General features: G+C 41.5%; 1 protein-coding gene, 1 long non-coding RNA gene and 1 other non-coding gene across 5 annotated transcripts in view; 2 read left to right on the top strand and 1 right to left on the bottom strand.

The window, feature by feature from the left end:
• The first annotated feature begins 3,226 nt into the window (after positions 1-3,226).
• The window catches only part of LOC139032044 (uncharacterized), a 61,610-nt gene continuing 39,616 nt past the window's right edge, over positions 3,227-25,220 (top strand). The window contains exons 1-2 of one of the 3 annotated variants that reach the window (XR_011484589.1): positions 3,227-3,712; positions 6,031-6,150. This is a non-coding gene — a long non-coding RNA (uncharacterized lncRNA). The remainder of the gene's footprint in view (positions 3,713-6,030; positions 6,151-25,220) is intronic. The other 2 variants (XR_011484590.1, XR_011484591.1) reach the window with 2 other exon arrangements.
• On the top strand, positions 4,367-4,530 carry LOC139032069 (U1 spliceosomal RNA). The gene has a single exon (XR_011484619.1). It is a non-coding gene; the product is annotated as a U1 spliceosomal RNA (small nuclear RNA).
• Positions 12,811-20,863, bottom strand: LOC139032043 (endotoxic shock protective protein U9-ORF-like). The gene is made up of 6 exons (XM_070458281.1): positions 20,788-20,863; positions 18,875-18,942; positions 17,026-17,076; positions 15,532-15,579; positions 14,770-14,805; positions 12,811-13,139 (listed from the first exon to the last, which is right to left on the bottom strand). Exons 2-6 carry the CDS (start codon positions 18,926-18,928, stop codon positions 12,990-12,992), a joined length of 339 nt encoding a protein of 112 aa, XP_070314382.1. The 5' UTR covers positions 18,929-18,942; positions 20,788-20,863; the 3' UTR covers positions 12,811-12,989.

The raw sequence follows: 25,220 nt of genomic DNA, 5'->3' as shown, positions 1-25,220 counted from the left end.
TTTAAGAGAACTGCTTACCCCTGGCTTTGCAGCCAACCACACATCCCTGATTTCACATAATTATACCAAGGCCGGAGGGGACCGTGCACGTCAGAAGCTGGGTGAGGCCCGGGTGTACCGTACACGAACCGACAATGAATTCCTAGCCAGCAGAGAATCCATCAAAGAAACAAAACCAAATCCTGCAGACAAGTAACATTTGAAATGCTTTATGTGTCAGTTTTTATTTTTTTCCAAGTGAAAACTACCGCTGTTGTCAGAGGAAACTACAAGGCAGATGTCAAATTCTAATTGAGTGAACCTAAGTCATATCACAGGGCTTCTCTGATGGTTCAGCAGTAAAGAATCTACCTGCAGTGCTGAAGACCCAGGTTCGATCCCTGGGTCAGGAAGATCCCCTGATGAAGGGCATGGCAACCCACTCTAGTGCTCTTGCCTAGAGAATCCCATGGCCAGAGGAGTCTGGCAGGCTACAGTCCATCGGGTTGCGCAGAGTCAGACACAACTGACCTGAGTGAGCAACAGCAGCAAATTACATCACATCTCTTGTGCTGGCCTTTGCTCCAGTGTTACCCTTGGTGGGCACATAGAAATTACCAGAAAATGTACACATCCACAACCTGCAAGGGGAGTTCTCCAACAGAGATTTCTAGAGAGTGAATTTGTATCCTGCATATATGTACAGTATACTTATGTGTACTTCAGGCCTATGTTCCTGGTGTGAAACCCATTTAGTTATTGCATATACTAGCTTCAGTGCATAAAGATTTTATAGGTTTAGTGAAGAGTTTTACATTTTTGTTCATAGATGAGATTTATCTATGAGATTATTATGTCTACTTTGGTTTTGGCAAGAGGTTTTCAACCTTTGTAAAATGACTAAAGAAGCTTTCTCTATGCTAACTTATGTTAGTATTTAACACAATGTGTATTTCCTTATGTTTTTCTAATCAAATACAACTCTCCTCAAAGGATATCCAGATCTTCAGGGCTTCTGTGAGGATTATAACGCTAATGCTTTAATTAACCTGCTTGAGCTACCAGGGAGTGGGGGACCTTCTTGCCCTGAGGCAGACTGTCTTAGACAAATATTTTGATTACTAGGCCAAAATCAATGAATTTCTTAAAAATTTTTTAATTTAAATTATTTATTTTTGGTTGCACTGGCTCTTCATTGCTACATGTGGGCTTTCCCTAATTGCGGTGAGCAGGGGCTCTTCATTGTGGTGCCCGGGCTTCAAATTGTGGTGACTTCTTTTGTTGCAGAGCACCAGCTTTAAGATGCTTCAGGAGTAATGGTGCACAAGCTTCAGTACTTGTGGTGCATGGGCTTAGTTGTTCCATGATATGTGGGATCTTAGTTTTCTGACCAGGGATTGAACCTCTGTCTCCTGCATTGACAGGTGGATTCTTAACCCCTGGACCACCAGGGAAGCCCCTGAATTTTTTTGTAAAATATTGAGACTAGTCTTGAAAGACTATGGGCTCTTGAACAGCTCTATTATTTAAGAAATCACTATTAGTCGCAAATATGAAAACGGCATTTTGCATTTAAAATTTGTTTGATGGTAACAGTAATCTGGTGGCTCAGTTGGTAAAGAATCTGCCTGTAATGCAGGAGACACAGGTTTGAACCCTGGGTCAGGAAGATCCCCTAGATAAGGGATTGGCAACCCACTTCGGTATTCTTGCCTGGAGAATCCATGGACAGAGAAGCCTGGTGGACTACAGTACATAGGGCTGCACGCAGTTGAACACAACTGAAGCAACTTAGCATACACGAACACATACACTAGACTACTGGTTTAGTATAGGGTGTTAGTCGCTCAGTGGTTTCCAGCGCTGTGTGATCCAATGGACCATAGCCTGCCAGGCTCCTCTGTCCATGGGAGTCTCCTGGCAAGAATAACAGAGTGGGTTGCCATGGCCTCCTCCAGGGGATCTTCCCAACCCAGGGATTGAACCCACATCTCTCTTTTTTTTTTTTTCACATCTCTTAAGTCTACCTGTACGGGCAAGAGAGTTCTTTACCACAGCACCACCTGGGAAGCCCAGTCAAGCACCACTTATTCCCCTTACATGGGTGTTTCCCAAACCAGAGTTCCAAGTATCTTAAATGTCACAAAACAAAATATATATAGATTTTATCTATGTATATGTTTATGTGGGTGTATGTATCTATCATATGTATGTCTATATTACATAATACTTTGGAGGAGATAGTCTGTAAAAAATCAAACTAGTAGCCTGTCTAAAGGTCAGATTTCAGGAATAATTGCAGCTCGCATTATTACCAAGTCCAAGCTGGCTCTGGTCCCAGCAAGACAGGCCAATGAATCTGAGCAAGGAAGTGTTGAGGCAAGGAATATGACTTTATTGGGAAAGCTCAGAAAGCTTCCCACTTACAAGATATCAAACTAGTGTTTCAAAATTACCGTCTTCTGCGGTGGGGGGGGAGGTCCTCTGAGTGCCAGGTTCTTTCACTGAACAGAGATGGGGGGAGGTGAGGAAACAAAGTAAAAAGGTCATTAATCCTTTCTAATATGTTCTAGAATGGCAAGCCTCAGGCAGGGGATGTGTTAATTTCTTCCTTCTTGCCATCCAGCAGGTGTACAGGGTCCTGAACAAAGGCACTTTGGTTTATTTTAAAAAATTCTTTTTTCATTTATTTTTATTAGTTGGAGGCTAATTACTTTAAAATATTGTAGTGGGTTTTGCCATACATTGACATGAATCAGCCATGGATTTACATGTGTTCTCCATCCCGATCCCTGCTCCCGGCACTTTAGTTTAATAGTCAGGCTGAGAGGGCAGGAGGCAGGCCATTACGTATGATTATAATAATAAAAGTGAAGTAACACGAGTCAAAGAACAGTTCCAACATGGAGTCAGAATTGGCTTTTCCCTTCAACAACAGAGCTCACTTCTTTCTTGCTCTGATATTTGTGTCTCCACCCACCTCAGACACCTCTGTGTTCTCAATTATTCTGGTTCATGTTTATTAAGATTTTTAGAAATAGCATTGTTTTTTTCCTGTTTTAAAGATACAAAACTCTGGCTAATTTATTTTGGCCAAAGGGAGAATACCAAAAGAGTACTGGTGCTGTCGTAGCCACGTGTTCCGGGAAACAAACTCACTCAGAAAGACAATGCAGATAGTGGAGTGCAGTTTATTACACCAGTGGGCCCAAGGCAGAGTCTCCTCTTAGCCGTAATAATAAGCTTCTCTCCTACTCTGGGGAACCAGCAATCAAGGGGACCTGTTGTTTATTCTCCCCTTCTCCCGCTGCCGCGCGGGCTGCTAGTCAATTTCTATTGATTGGGGAAGGCCAAGACCTCTGTTTCCTAACAGAGGGAGGGAGAGGACTGGGGACACTGATATTTATTTCGTGAACGTGGAAATGTGAATTACTAACTGCTGTCTGAGACAGGATTTGCTCTTTTGGAAGTCTAATGTGAGTGTAGGAGGGCTCAGAAGTTTCTCCCTTGCAAGATGGATTCTCCTGCAGTCTTGTTCTGGATTTCAAAGGTCTGTGAAAAAGGAAACAGATGACCCTGTGCTTGTACCGTTGAGCACGGGAGGGTTTAAGAATACTAGGAAACACAGTTTATTCTTGTTTGGGAAAGGAAGACACTGACCACGAAGCTGGTTCCCACTGGCGGAGTGTGATCGCGGCGGCTGTACAGACTCCGGAGACTTCGCAGATATGAGGTAGGGGGCGCTTGTGTGAGCTTGTCCGTCTAGTTTGCCAGAGTCAAAGGGAGTGTTTACGCAACTGACCTTTCAGGTTAAGGGCGATCGTTTGCTGCTTGTATGAAAGAAAGCACGCTTTGTCCTTGGGCTTGAAGCTTTAAACTGACAACCTACTTTTATCGACCCAAGGACTGGCCCATCAAACGTAGGTTTTTTTTGTTTTTGGTCAAGTTTCCTCTTTCCTGACTTGCTGTTTCAGTTACGTGGACAGCGGCTTGTTGAACCGCACCAGATGTCAACATCGACGTCACTTGTCCCAAGGCTTTCAAGATAGAAGCTAATTTACATTGTCTAAGTTTGTGCAGCGTCTTTACAAGTTTTATTGGAACTGCGCCACTAACAATGCTAGGAACAGGACGCGCGCTAAAGGAGATCACGAAAGGGGTGTGGAATATGTAGATACGCGCAGTGACTGCTGGTCGTGCTTAAACTACATATATATTCCCTAAGAGTTTAGACAATTTCCAGAAGTCAAATGCTGCTGGCGGTAATTACCTCTTGGAAACTCTTTATACCTCAGAAAGGGAATGGTATAGACCGCGTAAGAAAAGTCGTCCTACGTATAGAGTGATTTGAATCTGATGGTGTGGTACCAAGCAGCGCTATCAACTCATACTTACCTGGCAGGGGAGATACCATGATCACGAAGGTGGTTTTCCCAGGGCGAGGCTTATCCATTGCACTCCGGATGTGCTGACCCCTGCGATTTCCCCAAATGTGGGAAACTCGACTGCATAATTTGTGGTAGTGGGGGACTGCGTTCGCGCTTTCCCCTGATGTTTCTTTGTTTAAAAACAGAACTTCTGACTTTCTATTACTCAGTGAAACTTAAGCGATCTTTAACATTTTTTTCTAAGGAGTGGTTGTTTCTAGCACATCTAGCTTTCCTTGTCGTTAACTATTTCCTGGAACTTAAGTTCACGGTTTGCTGAGTTACAAATACTACCCGAAAATCTCCCTTTTTGTTGTTTAGTTTTTTCTTTCGCTTTCTATCCTTTTCAAAACCTTGAATCATTTTCTCGCCTCAGTACTGCCAGCGTAAAAGCGCGTCATTAGCCCCGCCTTCTTGTGGGTGTGAGCAGAGACGGGTGTCGGATCACAGGGCCGCCGCAGGTTTCGGTTTCTGATCTTTGAGGTACTACATTCTGAGGCTGTAGTACGTTAACCGCGAGCTTGAAAGTATTCAGAAAAGTCAGATTTTACAGGCCGAACGTCGAAATGCAGGCGCTCCCTTTCTTTCCTAGGAAAGAATTTCCACTTTCCTCTTTTGCCACCTCTGTGAATTAGATGCTGTTGGCCTTTCTTTAATTTTGAAGCATCTTTGTTAGCATCTTGTGTCTGCTGACATTTTCTCTAGCCTTTCCTATTAAAAGGCCGTCTTGGTAGTTTTCAATACTGCTCTCCGGGTCAAATCCTTAATCATATCTGCCAAAATTTCTTTTTTGTATGAAAGTAACATATTAGGAAATAGTGGCTGACTTTATTTTTTCTGGGCTCCAAAATCACTGCAGATGGTGATTGCAGCCATGAAATTAAAAGACGCTTATTTCTTGGAAGGAAAGTTATGACCAACCTAGACAGCATATTAAAAAGCAGAGACATTACTTCGCCAACAAAGGTCCTTCTAGTCAAGGCTATGGGTTTTCCAGTAATCATGTGTGGATGTGAGAGTTGGACTATAAAGAAAGCTGAGTGCCGCAGGATTGATGCTTTTCAACTGTGGTGTTGGGGAAGATTCTTGAGAGTCCCTTGGACTGCAAGGAGATGCAACCAGTCCATCCTAAAGGAGATCAGTCCTGGGGTTCATTGGAAGGACTGATGTTGAAGTTGAAACTCCAATACTTTGGCCACGTGATGCAAAGAGCTGACTCATTTGAAAAGACCCTGATGCTGGGAAAGATTGAGGACAGGAGGAGAAGGGGACGACAGAGGATGAGATGGTTGAACGGCATCACCCACTCGATGGACATGGGTTTGGGTGGGCTCTGGGAGTTGGTGATAGACAGGGAGGCCTGGCGTGCTGCGGTTCATGGGGTCGCAGAGAGTCGGACACAATTGAGTGTCTGAACTGAACATATTAGCAGGTTCCAGAGATTGGGATGTGGACAGTTTTGGTGGGCTGTCATTCAGCCTTCCACCTTCATAAAACCTGCGGATTTTTTCGTCATTCTCAAGAGCTAGAGAATGATGTCACTTAAAAGGGGTGTGGAGCATGTAAATTTGCGGAGTGTCTTCTGGCCTTGTTCACATTGTACGCATATTTATGATTTTCGCAGATACTCTGGGATCCAAAATATTATTGCCTGACTTCTGTCGTTCGGAGATGTCTTTCTTTTGTAAATGATGGACTAGAGCTTGCATGAAGAGAATGTATTCGGAGTGTTCGTAATCTGAAGGTAAGCGGTGACGGGGGCACTTTCATCTTCAGGTGTTTGGAGAGGGGTACGAGGTGAACCACTGAGAGCTCGATGATGAGACAGAACTGTTCAGTTCAGTCCATCAGTCGTGTCCAACTCTTTGCGACCCCGTGACTGCAGCACACCAGGCGGGAACTGTCCAACATCAACTCCCAGAGTTTACTCATTTCATGTCCATTGAGTCGGTGATGCCATCCAACCATCTCATCCTCTGTCGTCCCCTTCTCCTCCCACCTTCAATCTTTCTCAGCATCAGGGTCTTTTCAAATGAGTATTGGAGTTTCAGTTTGAACATCAGTCCTTCCAGTAAATATTCAGGACTGATTTCGTTTAGGATGGACTGGTTGGATCTCCTTGCAGTCCAAGTGACTCTCAAGAGTCTTCTCCAACACCACAGTCATCAATTTTTCAGCCCTCAGCTTTCTTTATAGTCCAATTCTCACATTCATACATGACTCCTGGAAAAGCCGTAGCCTTGACTAGATGGACCTTTTCTTATTTGGAACCAGTCTGTTGTTCCATGTCCAGTTCTAACTGTTGCTTCCTGACCTGCATACAGATTTCTCAAGAGGCAGGTCAGGTGGTCTGGTATTCCCATCTCTTTCAGAATTTTCCAGTTTATGTGATCCACACAGTCAAAGGCTTTGGCATAGTCAATAAAGAAGAACCATATCTTTTTATGGAACTCTTTTGCTTTTTCGATGATCCAGAGGATGTTGGCAGTTTGATCTCTGGTTCCTCTGCCTTTTCTAAACCAGCATGAACATCTGGAAGTTCATGGTTCATGTATTGTTGAAGACTGGCCTGGAGAATTTTGAGCATTACTTTACTAGCATGAGATGAGTGCAATTGTGCAGTAGTTTGACCATTCTTTGGCATTGCCTTTCTTTGGGATTGGAATGAAAACTGACCTTTTCCAGTCCCATGGCCACTGCCGAGTTTTCAAATTTGCTGGCATATAGAATGCAGCACTTTCACAGCATTATCTTTTAGGATTTGAAAGAGCTCAGCTGGAATTCCATCACCTCCATTAGGTTTGTTCATAGTGATGCTTCCTAAGGCCCACTTGACTTCACATTCCAGGATGTCTGGTTCTAGGTGAGTGATCACACTATCATGATTATCTGGGTCATGGAGATCTTTTTTGTACAGTTCTTCTGTGTATTCTTGCCACCTCTTCTTAATATCTTCTGCTTCTGTTAGGTCCATACCATTTCTGTCCTTTATCGAACCCATCTTTGCATGAAATGTTCCCTTGATATCTCTTAATTTTCTTGAAGAGATCTCTAGTATTCCCATTCTATTGTTTTCCTCTATTTCTTTGCTTTGATCTCTGAGGAAGGCTTTCTTATCTCTCCTTGTTACTCTTTGAAACTCTGCATTCACATGGGTATATCTTTCCTTTTCTTCTTTGCTTTCTGCTTCTGTTCTTTTCACAGCTATTTGTTAGGCCTCCTCAGACAGCCATTTTGCTTTTTTGCATTTCTTTTTCTTGGGGATGGTCTTGATCCCTGTCTCCTGTACAGTGTCATGAACCTCTGTCCATAGTTCATCAGGCAGTCTGTCTATCAGATCTAGTCCCTTAAATCTATTTCTCACTCCCACTGTGTAATCATAAGGGATTTTATTTATGTCATACCTGAATGGTCTAGTGGTTTTCCCTACTTTCTTCAATTTAAGTCTGAATTTGGCAATAAGGACTTCATGATCTGAGTCAGCTCCCGGTCTTGTTTTTGCTGACTGTATAGAGCTTCTCCATCTTTGGCTGCAAAGAATATAATCAGTCTGATTTGGTGTTGGCCATCTGGTGATGTCCATGTGTAGAGTCTTCTCTTATGTTGTTGGAAGAAGGTGTTTGCTATGACCAGTGCGTTCTTTTGGCAAAACTCTACTAGCCTTTGCCCTGCTTCATTCTGTGCTCCAAGGCCAAATTTGCCTGTTACTCTAGGTATTTCTTGACTTCCTACTTTTGTACTCCGGTCCCCTGCAATGAAAAGGATGTCTTTTTTGGGTGTTAGTTCTAGAAGGTCTTGTAGGTCTTCATAGAACTGTTCAACTTCCGCTTTTCAGCATTACCAGTCGGGGCATAGACTTGGATTACCGTGATATTGAATGGTTTGCCTTGGATAGAATTGTTACAGTGGGTTTTCTTGGTTTGGATAGTTGAGAAGTTTGTGACAGCTTTCCAACAGGTGCAAGTGTTGAGGCTTTTGATTTTCAAGGAGTGTGTGGTTAGTGACACTTCCAAAGGGAACACTTTTCTATTATATATCAGATCCTAGCTGTTACTGAGCCTCCTCTGTTCAGTTCAGTTCAGTTCAGTCGCTCAGTCATGTCTGACTCTTTGCGACCCATGAATCTCAGCACGCCAGGCTTCTCTGTCCATCACCAACTCCCGGAGTCCACCCAAACCATGTCCATTGAGTCGGTGATGCCATCCAACCATCTCATCCTCTGTTGTCCCCTTCTCCTCCTGCCCTCAATCTTTCCCAGCATCAGGGTCTTTTCAAATGAGTCAGGTCTTCGCATCACGTGGCCAAAGTATTGGAGTTTCAGCTTTAACATCAGTCCTTCCAACGAACGCCCAGGATTGATCTCCTTTAGGATGGACTGGTTGGATCTCCTTGCAGTCCAAGGGCAGACAAACTGAAACCACAATCACAGACAACTAGCCAATCTGATCCCACGGACCACAGCCTTGTCTTACTCAATGAAACTAAGCCATGCCGTGTGGGGCCACCCAAGATGGATGGGTCATGGTGGAGGGTCTGACAGAATGTGGTCCACTGGAGAACCTTCTCTGAAGCATCCATAATCTATAATCAGGACCCAGTTCCTCCCACTGAGATGATCCTTCTGGTGTTCAGTCCAAAGTTCAGCTTAGCCTGAAATCTCAGTGCCACACATCCCCATGGGCTCTGTAGGCACCATACAGGCAGTTGTCCTCAGCATCATCAACATGGTTATCTAGGGTTATCAGGTGAGAAGAACCAGAGTTTTGGTGAGTGTTAACAGCTTATGTGTGTGTGTGCAAGACAGAGAGAATGAATTTATAGTTTCTTTATATTTTCCTCTGTGTACTTGTGTTTTAAATATTGTTTTATTCTCTGTAGTTCTCTTTGAGGTCATTAAACAAAAGCAATCTAAATGTTGAAAGAAAATATTAGGTTGTTTTTTACCTGTACTATGTAGTTAGGGCAATGATGGTTGTGTCTGTACTGAACACAGGCAGACTTCTTTTTTTCAAATCATTATTTCCTAAAAAATATAATGTAAAAGCTATTTACATAGTACTTATGTTGTATTAGGTGTTATAAGTGGTCTTCCCTGGTGGCTCAGTAGTAAAGAATCCACCTGCCAATGCAGGTGATCGGGGTTGGATCCCTGGGTGGGGAAGATCCCCTGGAGAAGGAAATGGCAACCTGCTCCAGTATTCTTGGCTGGAGAAATCCATGGACAGAGAAGCCTGATGGGCTACAGTGCATGTGGTCCCAAAGGGTCAGACAGGACTGAGGAACTGAGTACCTACCATGTATTATAAGTAATCTAGAAATGATTTAAAGTATACAGGGAGGAAGGATGTGTATAGGTCGTATGCAAATACTAGGCCATTTTATGTAAGGAACTTCAGTACTCCCAGGTCTTAGTATCTGTGGAGGGTCCTGGAACCAATCCCTGAGAGCAGAGAGACCTCTGTTCTTCCGAGAATCCGTGTAGAGTTGTAGGTCTCAAACCCCACTACACGTTAGGACCACCCCAGGCAACTAAAAAATAATGATGCTCTAGTTCCTTCCACAACCACAAAGGGTCAATTCAGTAGGCTTGGACTTTGGTGTATTTAAAGTCCCCAGATAATTCTAAAGTGGAGCCAGGGCTGGGTAGTTCTGGATAAGCATTTGCGTACAGGACCTAGCTGTCAAGATGCATGTCACATTCCCTTTATTAGCCATGTAAATATTTGCTTTACTAAGTCCTTCCTCTGTTCATTCTCAGTGCTCATGAAACTGTAATTTACAGCCCTTAGGGTATCTGCTATGCCATCAAATATATTTTATTATATTTACCAGCACCCTCCCAGGAATTCTGAGGACTTCCCTGGTGGCTCAGATGGTAAAACGTCTGCCTGCAATGCGGGAGACCCGGGTTCGATCCCTGGGTCGGGAAGATCCCCTGGAGAAGGAAATGGAAACCCACTCCAGTGTTCTTGCCTGGAGAATCCCATGGATGGAGGAGCCCGGTGGGCTACAGCCCATGGGGTCGCAAAGAGTCAGACACAACTGAGCGACTTTCACTTTCCCAGGAATAGAAAATACTGCTTCAAAGCAGTGAGAATCAGATGAGGATAGAAGGGAGCCGGGATCAGGTTGGGGAACACATGTAAATCCATGGCTGATTCATGTCAATGTATGGCAAAAACCACTACAATACTGTAAAGTAATTAGCCTCCAACTAATAAAAATAAATGAAAAAAAAAGAGATGAGGAACAGAAGCCCAGACTCTCCTATTCTCATCTGTTTCCCCTGAAACTGAGGAGATACTTAAAATTTTTGGATGGATAGGTGAACAAACAGAGTTAAGACCATATATTGAACTACTGATCTTGAATTTATTTATTGCTTTTTAAAAAAATACTTACCTTTAAAAAATTTTTTTCAAACTTTAAACTTTTTATTTTTTACTGTTTTTTTTTTTTTTTTTTTGTATACCAAAACAAAACTAACCATGTTGTGATAGTTTCAGGTGGACAGTGAAGGGACTCAGCCACACATATACATGGATCCATTCTCCCCCAAAACTCTCCTATCCAGGCTGCCTAACAGCATAACATTGATTTGTGAACTTGAATACATTTAAAGGCTAGAGTATTACATTTAAAGGCTAGAGAATACATTTAAATAACGAGATTAGAAATATTTGTGTGTGAGAATGCTGATCTGGGTCTAATCATGTAAGTGATAACAGGAGTAAATGTGAGTGAGGCCCCATCCTTCAGTCCAAGGGTTCAGGCACAGAAGACATCTGCCATGTTTTTAGCAAGACTTGGGAAGGACTTTGTGGTTACCCAGAAAGACAGGGACAGCCCTGTATCATATTAACAGGTGTAGGATCTGGAACGTCAGAGACAATCATCCCATTTTTGTCCTTTTCCAGATCACAACTGTGGTATTATGTGCAGTTCTGAAAACCACTATTGAGGGTGGAGACAATATAAAAACTAGAGAATATTTGGCAAAGACTTCCAGGATGTGGGGAAAAATCAAACCGGGTCACAGAGGGAATAGTTGGAGGACTGGGCAAGTTTTGCTTGGAGGAATGCAGGACTGTGGAAATTATTTTTATTTATTTGAAAGGTTAACATTGAGAAAACAGACTGGATTTATCCGATATGACTACAGAGTTGGGTTAGAACCAAATTTTAATTCCATACAAAGAATGACTTTTTCCAAGATCAAAGTTAGCCAAGAGAGGACTATGGAATGGCTCTCTTGCATAGACTGAGGTATTCTGGCAGCTGTCTATATGTCAGTGATGTGGAGGAGCACTTAATCAGGGGGTCCTGATTAAATGCAGATACTGCTTGGGTTGGTCCCCAGTGGAGCCTGATCTCGCCTGCATTTCTAACAAGCCCCCAGGTGATGTCGACTCTGTGGCCTCTAAGGTTCTTTTCAAGTCTGAGACTTTGACTTCTATGAAGTTGATTGTGTGTCCTCTCCTATGGGCTTTCCAGGAGGTGCTGGGAAAGACCCACCTACCAGTGCAGGAGACCTAAGAGATGAAGGTTCGATCCCTGTGTCGGGAAGATCCCCAGGAGGAGGGCATGACAACCCACTCCAGTACTCTTGTCTGGAGAATCCCACGGACAGAGGAGCCTGGCGGGCTACAGTACATAGGGTCGCAAAGAGTCGGACACGACTTAGAGATGTAGCATGCACACACACCTTTTGTATGCAGACTTCGTTTCCTTTGATTTCTAGGTATAGCCTGTTGCAACCCGGTGTAAGGAGAGACCTTTGGGAAACTTCCCAAACAAAACCAAAGCCCCCTATGAATGCCATGTAGTGGTTTTTCACTGTGGAAGCACAGAACGGACTAATAGACTGTGATCATTGTTCTTAATTCAGAGGTGCCAAGGTTACCATTCTCTCTCGTGAAAAGTGGACCTAGTATTTGTAGAGATGGAGAATGAGTCATAGCCACAAAATCTTTCTTCCTTTTTGCTTTGTACATCTGTATAAACAGATCAGGGAGAAACTTGTAACTTTGCCTCTCAAATAAGACAAAAAGAAATTTTAAGAGCATTTCTTCATGGCTTTATCAGTTTCCCTCCCAGTTAAAAGGGTCAAAATGCCATCTCCTCTTGCTGGAAAGCATCCCAGAAGTCTCTCAAGGGCTTGGATGTAGGCTGGGGATGGTCCTGTCACCTCTCACCTCCCCATGTTTGGCAGAGACTGCAGGCTGCATACCCCTCCCCAAAATTCTTTTTCCTTCCTTCCTTTGTCATAGAATCTCTGGTTCTTAACTATAGGCTTGTGACTTCCCAGAGAAAGAGATCCTGTTTCCGAGATTCCTCTGCTCATTTTCCTGATCTATCATTAAATGTTGATAATGATGGAAAATGACATTCCACTCGGGAATAATAGGAGTGATAAAAGCATTTTTTTAATGAAGCATTGCCATTTTATCCAGGATACTGAAAAGGGTGCGCTGTGGTCCAGGGAGCAGAGAGATGATGTCTTTGATCATCAGTTGTGGTGATAAACAATGCAGGAGGAAGAATGCTGTGTTTGGCTAGGAAGTCACTGTGGGACTTCATGAATCACATGTCTCCCCGTCTGTCAGGGGTAGAGGGGCCTGATGGGGTAAAGAGGCCTGATGGAGTAGAAGTCAGAGGTGGAGCAGTTTCTGTCACTGGTGAGAATGATAGCATGGAGTCTATGGTAGTCCCTCTGTTCACTGGTGGTTTCCTCTGATAAGACAAAAATCAAGACACAAGAATGCATCTATAAATACTCAATATACAAATATTACATAGCCATTACTTGAATAATAAAACATTGTTAAGTTTATTATAGATAAGAGAATTTTCAACCATTACCATTTTCTTCTTTAGTTTTATTAAAATTATCAGCTTCTTCTAGTTCTCTGTATGCGTAGGACAGTTAACGAAATTTCACATTGTTTGTATTTGATCACTGAAAAGAAAATCAACTACTTTCTTTCCAACCTGTTGTTCCAGCCAATCCCTTTGGGAGGAACAACTGGAAGAGTTGGACACCACCCCCGCCCCCACCCCCCGCAAATGTTTAAGCATGCTTCTGAAGGTAGCAGAGTTATAAGAAAGTGAGGTTTTATGGACTCGAGATTGTGGGGAGGCAAAAATCCCGGGGAGACATATGACTTTACTTTTGAGGCAATTGGCAATCCCCAAAGTAGTGGCTGAAAGGCTGGAAGCTGAGCGGGACTTTTAACACTTGATCTTAGCCAAAAGGCCAAGAAGTGATGAGCAGGACTTTTAACAAACCCACAGGGCTAGGGGACGAAAGTTCAAGTTCAGGGTCTGCCGGGGAGAAGGAGTGAAGGGCACGGCAGCACACTCCAGCATTCTTGCCGGGAGAATCCCATGACAGAGGAGCCTGGGAGGCTACATGTTCCTGGGGTTGTGAAGAGTCGGACACGACTGAAGCGACTTAGCACGCAGGGAGAAGGAGACTTGAGCAACCAGTCTTATGGCTGGAACTCCAAAGACCTCACCCTGGGAGTAAGGAGGAACCAGGGGCACTTGTTCTAATCAACTCAATCTCCATATGGATCAAGGTGGTCTGTGAATGTTGTGCCCATAGTCTATACAGTCTAGGAAAAAAAATACTTTCTGTCTGGAGGAAGGCAACTTCATCTAGAACCTCAGCTTGTCTACAGTTTTCAAAAACAATGTTAACTGCTCTATCAGAAACAACCAGGTTTAAAAAAAGTATCAGAGGGAGTGGGAGGGACAAGATTAGACTGACAATGGAAAAACAATTAGATCAGAGAGGCAGACCCTCAGGAGATACAAATAGTTGTAATTACTAGACACCGACTTTAAAATAGCTATGATTAAAATGCTCAAGGGATTAAAAGGTAAGATGGTGTCTTTGATATAAAATGGACATTTTAGAACTGAAAAGCGGAGGGAAGGAAATTATGATTTCTTAAATGGTTTCACATATTTATATATATGAATATATGTATTTTTTTAAAAATTGAAGTTCCTTCTCAGATATTATTAGTAGGATACATGTAATGAAAATTTGAGAGGACTTTGGCTTAATAACTGTTTTCAACATTTTCAAAAAATTCTAAGGCTTTTCAAACAAATTCACAAGTATTAGTTCTTCCATTAATTAGTAATTTTGTTAGTTTGTGGAACATTCTTAATTCATAATAAGTGACTTAAAGTTGTATTAAAAACAAGATATAAATGGGAAATTAGCCAGTATTATGATGACAAACCCTCAAACATGATTTCACATTTCCTATGTCTTTTCCTTTATTTTCCTGAGCCTTCGTTCTTCTCTCAAGTGCTGATAATGATAGAAAAATCAAGAATGAAAACTTACAAAGGCATTGCAGAGTTCATAAAGCCTCTGAAGGTACTGCAAGGGGGAAAAGAAAAACCAAAACAGTTATCTGACACTTAATTGTTAGGAAATTTTGTTTCAGTTCAAACACATTTTTTTAAGTTCTCAAAAAAAATTACTTCGAAGAAGAAATTACAAAAATTACTTTAAGGTCTGTGAATAATAAAGGGGCTTGTTGTAATGTTTTTTTTTTTTTCCATTTATTTTTATTAGTTGGAGGCTAATTACTTTACGCTTGTTATAATGTTAATTGGACAACAAAACATATGAAGAGAATGGAGTTAGGAGTTAGCCGAGCAGAGTACTGGTACAAAAATTTTCCAGAGATTAGCAGCCTCACTAAAAAAAAAAAAAAAAAAAGCAACAAGGATCCATAGAAACATGGAAATTCATCCCTGCCTATGAAAAGAAAGGACAGTCAAGTACCAAGGTGAGGAACAAAGAGCTGTGTGCTTTGACAGTTCTCTCTGAGCAGAAACCTGAGCTTTCAAAGATGCTCCAAGCATCTTCAGGGAGATGTGAAGAAGCAAGCATTATACTAAGAAGCCGCCACCAACAGATCAAAGTCTATATGAAACATAATTCCTGAAAATAAGTATAAACTGATCTCTGAGCTTGCTTAGCAAAAAAAAAACAAAAGACAAAGACCTTTGTCAGTTGAGATAAAGTCTTCTAAAAGGAATTAATCACACATGTAACTTTTTAATGAGGACTTTTAGATATTAGATTGAATGAGTTTACCTTGTGATACAAGAATAGTTGATATGAGCTCATTCTGTGATGGATCCTCTGAAAAGTAAAGACATAATATGAAGTTGTAAAAACAAAATATTCTGGTGATTTCTGGGCTCTAGATTATTGAAGTCAGATTACGCTAAATTTGTAAAAGCAGTTTCATGACTTACATTGTCCCATTATTTGCAAAAGAGAAGAATCAAACGAGTTGCACACTGATAGCGGGGGTGTTCACTCTGACAAGAGATAACTCAGGGCTGGTGTTCGGATTTTCACAGGCCTGGAGAGGTCTGTTTCTCTGGAGATGATTTTCCCAACTGGCAGGAACTGTCCACAGAATTCCTAGCCATGCCAGTGAGGCTGGTTCCTATGCTTCCCACCTTAGATTTTTTTCATTTCTACCTTGGAGAAATTTTTTTTTAATGTTTTTCAAGTATAGTTGATTTACAGTATTAATTTCTGCTGCACGGCACACCAACTCAGTTATGCATATATATTCTTTTTCATATTCTTTTCAATATAGGATATTGAATGTAGTCCCCTGTGCTATATAGTAGAACTTTGTTGTTATCCATTCTATATGCAGGCTTCCCTAGTAGCTCAGACTGTCAAGCATCTACCTGCCGTGTGGGAGACCTGACTTTGATCCCTGGATTGGGAAGGTCCCCTGGAGAAGAGAATGGCTACCCACTCCAGTATTCTTGCCTGGAGAAGTCCATGGACAGAGGAGCCTGGTGGGCTACAGTCCATGGGGTCGTAAAGAGCTGGACACGACTGAGTGGCTCACACACACGTTCTATACATCATAGTTTGCATCTGCTAATCCCAAGCTCACGATCCACCTCTCCTCCATCCCACTTTCCCTTGGCAACTACAAGCCTGTTCTTTATGTCTATGAGTCTATTTCTGTTTTGTAGATAAGTTCATTTGTGTCGTATTTTAGACTCCACACATAAGTGATATCATGTTATATTTGTCTTTCTCTGACTTACTTCACTTGGTATGATAATCTCTAGCTTCATCTGTGTTGCTACAAATGGCATTATTAATATTTCACTCTTTCTTATGACTAATACTCCATTGTATATATACTACATCTTCTTTAGCCATTCATCTATCAGTGAACATTTAGATTGCTTCCATGTCCTGGCTGTTGTAAATAGTGCTGCTGTAAACATAGAGGTGCACATATCTTTTCAAATTACAGCTTTGTCTGCATATATGCCCAGGAGTGGGATTGCTGGATCATATGGCAGTTCTATTTTTATTTTTCTGAGGGACCTCCATACTGTTCTCCATAGTGGCTGCACTAATTTACATTCCCATCAACAGTGTAGGAGGGTTCTCTTTTCTAAGAGAAAATCTTGTGATCATACTTTATGCTCCTGAAAATATTACTTCTTGAAAATGTCTCACATATTTTCTCTTTAAATCACATTTTCCTAGGAGGCCACAAATATTCCTAATTTAGGCATTTTTTTTTTTTAAACACACAATTACCTGCCAGTTTAAGAAGTAATCATGGCGAATTCCAGGATTAAATTCTCGTACCTGTGAAAATTGAGAGACAGAGTATGGAGACTGAGGAAATAGATGTAATGAGAATAATAGTAATTGACTAGGAGACTTGGACTTTGAGTTCCCAAAAGGCAGGGACTGTGTTTTGGCACCTTGCATGATCACCCATCTCAAGAAGCATTTGTTTTTAGAATAAGCGAATGAATGTTGTATCTGTTAATATCAGTCACTAATCTGTTTTAATACCAAAAATATTATCTCAAATATAAGCACACCTAGTTTTATTGTGCTCCACAGATAGTGCATATTTTTTAAAACAAATTGAAGGTTTGTGGCAACCCTGTGATGAGCAGGTCTACTGTCCATTTTTCCACCAGCACTCGCTCACTTCATGTCTCTTGAGTCACATTTTGGTAATTCTCAACAGTATTTCAAGCTTTTTCGTTATTATATTTGTCATGGTGATCTGTGCTCAGTCATCTTTAATGTTACTACTCTGACTTGCTAAAGGCTCAGATGATGGTTACTATTTTTTAGCAATAAATTATTTTTCAATAAAGGTGCACATGGTTTAAAAACAAATTTTAGAAAAGGAAAACTTTAAACAAAATTAAGTTGCACATTGTTTTGTAGACCTAACGCTGCTGCATACATACATCAGTTCAGTTCAGTCGCTCAGTCGTGTCCGACTCTTTGTGACCCCATGGACTGCAGCACGCCAGGCCTCCCTGTTCATCACCAACTCCCAGAGTTTACTCAAACTCATGCCCGTTAAGTCGGTGATGCTGTCCAACCATCTCATCCTCTGTCGTCCCCTTCTCCTCTTGCCCTCAATCTTTCCCAGCATCAGTGTCTTTTCAAATGAGTCAGCTCTTCACATCAGGTGGCCAAAGTATTGGAGTTTCAGCTTCAACATCAGTCCTTCATACATACATAATAGGTTATAATATAGACATAACTTTTATATGCACTGGGAAGCAAAAAAATTCATATGACCTGCTTTCTTGAGATATTTGCTTTATTGTTGTGGTCTGGAACTGAACTCGATATATTGCCAAGGTATGCCTGTAATTGTCTCATCATGTTCGCTCTCTGATTTGTTCCCAGTAACAACCTGAGCTGCAGTCTTCCTAAACCTACTCCCACAGGGCTTCTGATTGTCTCAGTTCATTAAGGGCTTCTCCAGAGCAGTCGTGGAGAAGCACTCCACGACACCCTCTCCACCAGCACTTCTCAACCTTGGCTGCCCAGTGGAACAGTCACCTGGGAAGATGATAAAAATCTTGATGCCTGCATCATGCCCCAGGCCAATTAAGTCAGGCTAGGGAGGGCAGGACCCAGGCCTTAGGACTTTGTAAAGTTTCCCAAGCAATTCCAAAGTGCAGCCAAGATTGAGAACCACAGCTGTGCTCTGAGGCCAGGCGAGGTTCCCTGCTACGTTTTGACTCAAATCTGTTGCTTTTCTGACAGTCTTCTTTTGTTTTTCTAACAGGATCTTTTTTTTTCCTTTAATATTTATTTTTATTTTTTTTTTTTGGCTCCTGTGAGTCTTAGTTGCAGCATGTGGGATCTGGTTCCCTGACCAGGGATTAAACCCGGGCCCCCTGCCTGGGGAGCTTGGAATCTTAGCCACTGGGCCTGCAGGAAAGCCCTCTAACAGGGTTTTAGAAATATCTTGAAAGAGCTACTTTTAGCTCCAAAGAAACTTAAAATGGAGACTGTGACTTTGACCCCAATGATAGGTATTTTTTTGAAGATTGAATATTAAAGTTTAGATTAGAATGCTGAACCAAGGCTGATTTGCAGAAATAGACATGAAGAGGTTACTTACTGGTGCACAGTGAGCCATGACCAAAAGGAAAGCGATCAGAAATACCACTTTCATCTTTTGACTCTTATCTGTAAGTAAAACAAGAGTATTAATTCTTTTTTTTAAATTTATTTGTTTTACTTTACAGTATTGTATTGGTTTTGCCATATATTGACTTGAATCCGCCAAGGGTGTAACTTAGAAAATGTGTAACCCTTTCCTGCTTATGTAGCCTGACCCTGGATCAAGCACGTTCTTAAGAAACTTGAGTGAAGATTATGCTATTAGGAACCAAAGGATGTATAGATTAGAGATTCTGGAAGATAATTTTGTTGTTGTTGTGTAGTTGCTAAGTCTGTTAAACAATTGGAATATAGATTATGATTCACATGCCTTATAAATGGTGTGTGGCTCTAATTCAAGATCTACATCATACACACACACATTCAGGTATAGTATAAAACATTTCATAAAGGGAAAGTTGCTCAGTTGTGTGTGACACTTTGTGACTCCATGGACTATAGCCCACCAGGCTCCTCTGTCCATGGAATTCTCCAGGCCAGAATACTGGAGTTAGTTGCCATTTCCTTCTGCATGGGGTCTTCCCAACCCAGGGATCAAACCCAGGTCTCCCACATTGCAGGCAGATTCTTTACTGCCTGAGCCAGCAGGGAAGCCCAAGAATACTGGAGTGGGTAGCTGATCCCTTCTCCAGTGGGTCTTCCTGACCCAGGAATCAAACTGGGGTCTCCTGCATTGCAGGCAGATTTCATACTTATTAGGAATATTTACCTAGTGAGTTTAAAAGAATATTGGTCTATTAGCTGTTTATAAAAACAGTTTTTGAAATACAGTTATTACTTCATTTGATTCTTACAGTGACTTTAATAGGTAGATGTCATTAGTATGATATCCACTTAGAAGTATTTGTCTTATCTATATTCCTATATTATGATATAGATGGTTTGTTTGATGTGACAGTAAATTCTAATAGATTCATGGTTTTCTGTTTTCTGCTCTATCATGGTAACTTTTATTTCAATCAGTTTAATTTTTCTTGAAAACAAAAAATCTATACTGTTATTAGAATGTCTTTTAAATGATATATAAAATGCCCTTTATTGTTGTTTTTTGGGACGAGAAGAGAGGTGAGGCATTCTGAAGATAAATATAATTGCTTTCCTTCTCCATAAGAATGCTATAATTTTTAACAATGGTATATTAATTGATTCATTTTTGTAAGAAGGATCACTTGGTAAATGTTTATTATAAAAATTAATTCTGCCATTTGAAATACTTTTTACAAAGGGAGCTATAATTTTAAAATAAATCAAGACAGAAAATGACAACACATATCCAATAATCTTAGATCTGTAAAATGCCATAAGAGAATATGTCTTGAACCAAGCTCCCAATGATTGATGTAAAAAATCCATCTTTGAGGTTAAACAGTATTTGAAATGGGGAGAGAACCTTCAAGAGGATGATATCAACACCAAATTCATGTAACTATTATTATCTACTGGAAGGCTTGCATCCTTATGTTTCCCTCTTATAACTGCTGATTGATGCTCCTCTTATTTTTCCATATATTCATTACTCTAAATATGGAGGAGGGAAATAGGGATAACTTCTAAAATTCTACCTATGTAGGATTTTTGTCACAGCTCTTTTTCTATAATTTGTTTTCACTCACTATTTTAAAACCCTAATACAACCCAGAAAAAGCATCAGAGTAACATATTTGAAAATAAATAAAATGTGAGTCCATGGGACAATATTTAAAGAATTAAAAACATAGGCCACATGACTATAAAGGAGTATTAAAATGTTATTGTCAACAAATTAAAGTAAATTCTTTAATTCTCAGCCTTTCCAGTTGTCCATATTTTTAATAAGATAATAAAATTTATAATTGAAAGGATATTTATTACCTTGTACTCCAGGAAAAACAGAATGTTCAAGATGGTTGAGATTTCCTTGTTGCCTCGTTTCCAGATGATCTGGACAACTGGAAGGTATTTATTTATGTGGGTTCTAATGACGTGTAGTATCAGCACATTAAAAAAAAATGAGTCCTCCTGACCATCATTTGCGTAGGACTAGGACAGGGGCCAATACTTCATTCTTGGCAGGGCCAAGACCCTTGTCTCTGATCAGAATACATTTTTGTGGTTTTTCTTGAGACAGGAATAATTCAGGAGACCTAGGGTTTTGGTAATGAACAATCAGGACAAATAATTGCAACAACTAGAAAAGTACCAAACTGTATTAGTAGCTTGGCTGAAAGATACGCCTTGAGAATTTCAGGTTAAAAGACTTAACATAAATCCATTGACATTTGCATGAGTCATTTCCTTGACAGAGAAAGCCTTGTTCTGCCATCTCATTCAGCGGGGGGACAAGAGGCTATGAGCTGGATAAGCGGAGGGAGCACTAGCCCCTGGGTCCAAGCTCAGCTCTGCCTGTGCTGGCGTTACCTGGCAAAGGTCAGTTTGATTTCCCACCGAGAACACTCCAGGGCTCTGCTTATCTCAGAGTCCAGGTCGCTGCTAACTCAGTACCAGAGGAAAGACATTCTTTCCTCCTCTGACAAAAGCTCACTCATCTCTTGCTCTGTATGTTTGGTAGGATAAATATTTAGTTCCTTTTGGAGAAGTCCTGTACTCTCCATGTCTATAGGTTTTACTTCTGTGGTCCAGGTAAATTGGTCTGCAGTAATTTTTTTTTAATGAAAATCTTGGTTATTTAGTCTTAGATAACATCACCTGTGGGACACTAACAGCTTAGCTAAGGCATCACTTTGCCAAACCCAATTCCTTTCACAGTATTTCTTTCTAATGAGCAGCCCTTTGTTGGGCTATGTAACCTAGTTCTGTGAAAAGTTTCTAGTACTTTTAAGCTCAAATGCAAAGTGAAATAAAATGCAAGCTTCACAACTTTGCCTCAGAGACCTCCCATGTTCTAGCTGCAAAACTATGTGAATAGTGTAATTGCCTGTAACCCAGAATTCACTTTTATTCTCTAGTTTGATGAAACAGATTGAGCCCTTTTAAAGCAGTATCCCCTCTTCTCTTTCATCTTATCTGGAACAGAGATAGTGATAAGTGAGAAAAGTCAAAGAAACCTCTGGATCTATCATCATGGGGACCCAACCACCCTACTAAGCAGCAGCAAACAGGATAGTCTGGGAGCCATATGAGAACCTTGTTTGTTTTTAAACCTTAAGGAAATTTTACATCCGGGGTCAAAAAAGAAAGGTGTGGTGTGGTGTCAGAACAGAAAATGTGGATAAAGACAGAACACGAGAGATGTGGCACCACTCCCTTGAGGGGCAAATTAACAGCCATCATGGCCTGCAAATGCCAGGATCACAAAACCTAGCAGCCTCCAAGGAAGAGCAGCCATTTCCAGGAAGCAACCAGTCTTGAAAGATACAGGTTTCACCTTTTCCAATCTGCTTCCTCAGGATTACAGTTGTCAGAAGACCCTGCTTGTTCCTCCTGCCTTTGCAAAAGGGTGGCTGACCGACAAGAAAACCTTGCTTGTTAACCTGTCTGCGTCTCCTAAAATTGAGGCACTAACTCTTGGCTTCTCAACAGTGGGGATCAAAAGTTCGGTCCTTCAGGAATAAATTTGGGGGGGTGGCTTTCTGAGGTGTGGCATCCCAAAAGAGTGTGTGCTTTCCTTTTGAAGACTCACAAGCCCTCAGCACTAAGAAGCACAGACTACCACCTAGAGTAGAATGTGACACATTTTCTCAGGAAGCCTTTTGTTCTTTTTTTTTTTTAGTTGATTTATATATTCATTGAAAGTATACAACATAGTGATTCAATATTTTATAGATAATACTCCATTTAAAGTTATTATAAAATATTGGCTATATTCCTTGTGGGTGGTGGTGGTTTAGTCACTCAGTCATATCCGACTCTTGCAACCCCATAGACTGTAGCCCACCAGGCTCCTCTGTCCATGGGATTCTCCGGACAAGAATACTGGAGTGGGTAGCCATTTCCTTCCCCAGTAAATCCTTGTATCTTATTTTATACAAAGCAGTTTGTACTACTTTAATCCCCTACCCCTATCTTGCTCTTCCCTCTCCCCACTGGTAACTATTCATTTGTTTTCTGTATCTGTGTCTATTCCTGTTTTGTTACATTCATTCATTTGTTTTATGTTTTAGATGGCACATATAAGTGAAATAGTATTTGTCTTTCTTTCTGTTATTTCAGTAAGCATGATACCCTCCAGGTCCACCCATGTTGTTGCAAATGGCAAAATTTCACCCAGGGTTAATGGGAAGGACAGAAAAGACATTCCAGGAAAAGGGGACAGTGTGAGCAGAAACATGGAAGTGAGAAGAACATGGTGGATTGGTGGATCCACAGGTAGTTCAGTCTTCTTAAAGGATGAGGAAGCAGGAAGTGGTAGGAGTGTCTGCGTGCACTGTGGTGTTTTAGGAATCCTGACTAGTTGAGTGATTCAGAAGCCAAAAGAGATAAGCAGAAGTTACCAGGTCCTCATTCTCCCTTAGGAAAGAGGAAACTTCAGTCGTTAATGATATCAAAAGGAAAGTGTCATGTATTAGATGACTCAGTTTCTTCATATATTGCTGCTGCTGCTAAGTCACTTCAGTCGTGTCCGACTCCATGTGACCCCATAGACGGCAGCCCACCAGGCTCCCCCGTCCCTGGGATTCTCCAGGCAAGAACACTGGAGTGGGTTGCCATTTCCTTCTCCAATGTGTGAAAGTGAAAAGTGAAAGTGAAGTCGCTCAGTCGTCTGACTCTTCGCGACCCCATGGACCGCAGCCTACCAGGCTCCTCCATCCATGGGATTTTCCAGGCAAGAGTACTGGAGTGGGGTGCCATTGCCTTCTCCGAAAATCTCAAAAATTAGAATGATAATTTTGTAGATAAAACTTTTATCTTTGAAGATCTCATTTTTCTAAAGCATGTTCAACCAAATACTCTTCCTGATAGAGGGGAGTATGTGAAAGTAGCCAGGAAACTCAGAAATCAATTAATCCATATTCATTTTAAGTGAATTTGGTGAATGTGTTTGTAGTTTTCCAAGTTCTGCTGTGTTTGCTGTCTACTTCATGGAATGATTAATTCCAAACTTGCCTCTCAGATAAAGAGATTAATTTTTGGAATTCTTTTATAGTTTACAATGTCTTTTATTTCAAAATTCAATGCATCCAGCCAGTATTTGGTGAGCATTTCCTGTGAGTGAGGCACACCAAAGCCTCTTCCCTGCAGGTCCTCGCCTCGGGGGCCGGGTCGGCAGGCCAGGGCTTCCCAAGGTGGGAGCTAGTTCTGTGCTCTCACTGAAGAGTGAATTATCCTCACCCTGGAGTAAACACACTTACACCATGATGACAGTTCACCCAAACAACGGCTGTGCCCAGACAGTGTTCCCACTGTGTCATTAAAGATGTTAGAATCTTATGTTTTGTAATGAGAGGCCCCTGCCTGTTTGTCATCATATTTTTTGCTCTAAAGTCTGAACAAAACAGAAACCCCCTAAGGTAGCGGTTTTCAATATGGCCACACATTAGACTGACTTTTTAAAGAATTATTTGTTTATTTATTTTTGGCTGTACTGGGTCTTCACTGCTGCTCGGGCTTTTCTCTAGTCGCGGCGAACAGGGGCTGCTCCCGAGTTGCGGTGTGCAGGCTTCTCATTGCGCTGGCTTCTCTTGTTGCGGGGCACAGGCTCTAGGACACACGGGCGTCATGGTGTGTGGGCTCAGGGTTGTGGCTCCCAGGCTCTAGGGCATGGCTCAGTAGTTGTGGCATGTGGGCTTAGTTGCTCCATGGCATGTGGGATCTTCCCAAACCAGGGATCAAACCCATGTCTCCTGCATTGGCAGGTGGACTCTTTACTACTGGGCCACCAGGGAAACCCTAGACTGACTTTTTATAATAGTTGTCGGTTCCCAGTTTCTACCCCCAGAGATTCTGATTCAGTTCAGTTCAGTTCAGTCACTCAGTCATGTCTGACTCTTTGTGACCCCATGAATCGCAGCACACCAGGCCTCCCTGTCCATCAACAACTCCTGGAGTTTACTCAAACTCATGTCCATTGAGTCGATGCAGAGTACATCATGAGAAACACTGGGCTGGAAGAAGCACAAGCTGGAGTCAAGATCGCCGGGAGAAATATCAATAACCTCAGATATGCAGATGACACCACCCTTATGGCAGAGAGTGAAGAGGAACTAAAAAGCCTCTTGATCAAAGTGAAAGAGGAGAGTGAAAAAGTTGGCTTAAAGCTCAACATTCAGAAAACTAAGATCATGGCATCTGGTCCCATCACTTCATGGGAAATAGATGGGGAAACAGTGGAAATAGTGTCAGACTTT

Source organism: Odocoileus virginianus, chromosome 29, assembly GCF_023699985.2.
Source record: "Odocoileus virginianus isolate 20LAN1187 ecotype Illinois chromosome 29, Ovbor_1.2, whole genome shotgun sequence".
Classification (NCBI taxonomy): Eukaryota; Metazoa; Chordata; class Mammalia; order Artiodactyla; family Cervidae; genus Odocoileus; species Odocoileus virginianus.
Note: the sequence above shows the minus strand (reverse complement) of the source record. Positions and strands in the feature narration are given on the sequence as shown.

What these genes read in the sequence shown, in the direction of transcription:
- LOC139032043 (XM_070458281.1), bottom strand. Translation starts at nt 18,928, where the DNA reads ATGAAAGTGGTATTTCTGATCGCTTTCCTTTTGGTCATGGCTCACTGT. An exon ending in TCATGGCTCACTGTGCACCA is followed by an intron (nt 17,077 to 18,874) that starts GTAAGTAACCTC and finishes CAATTTTCACAG; the next exon opens with GTACGAGAATTTAATCCTGG. An exon ending in ATGAACTCTGCAATGCCTTT is followed by an intron (nt 13,140 to 14,769) that starts GTAAGTTTTCAT and finishes TTGTCTTATCAG; the next exon opens with AGGAAACCACCAGTGAACAG.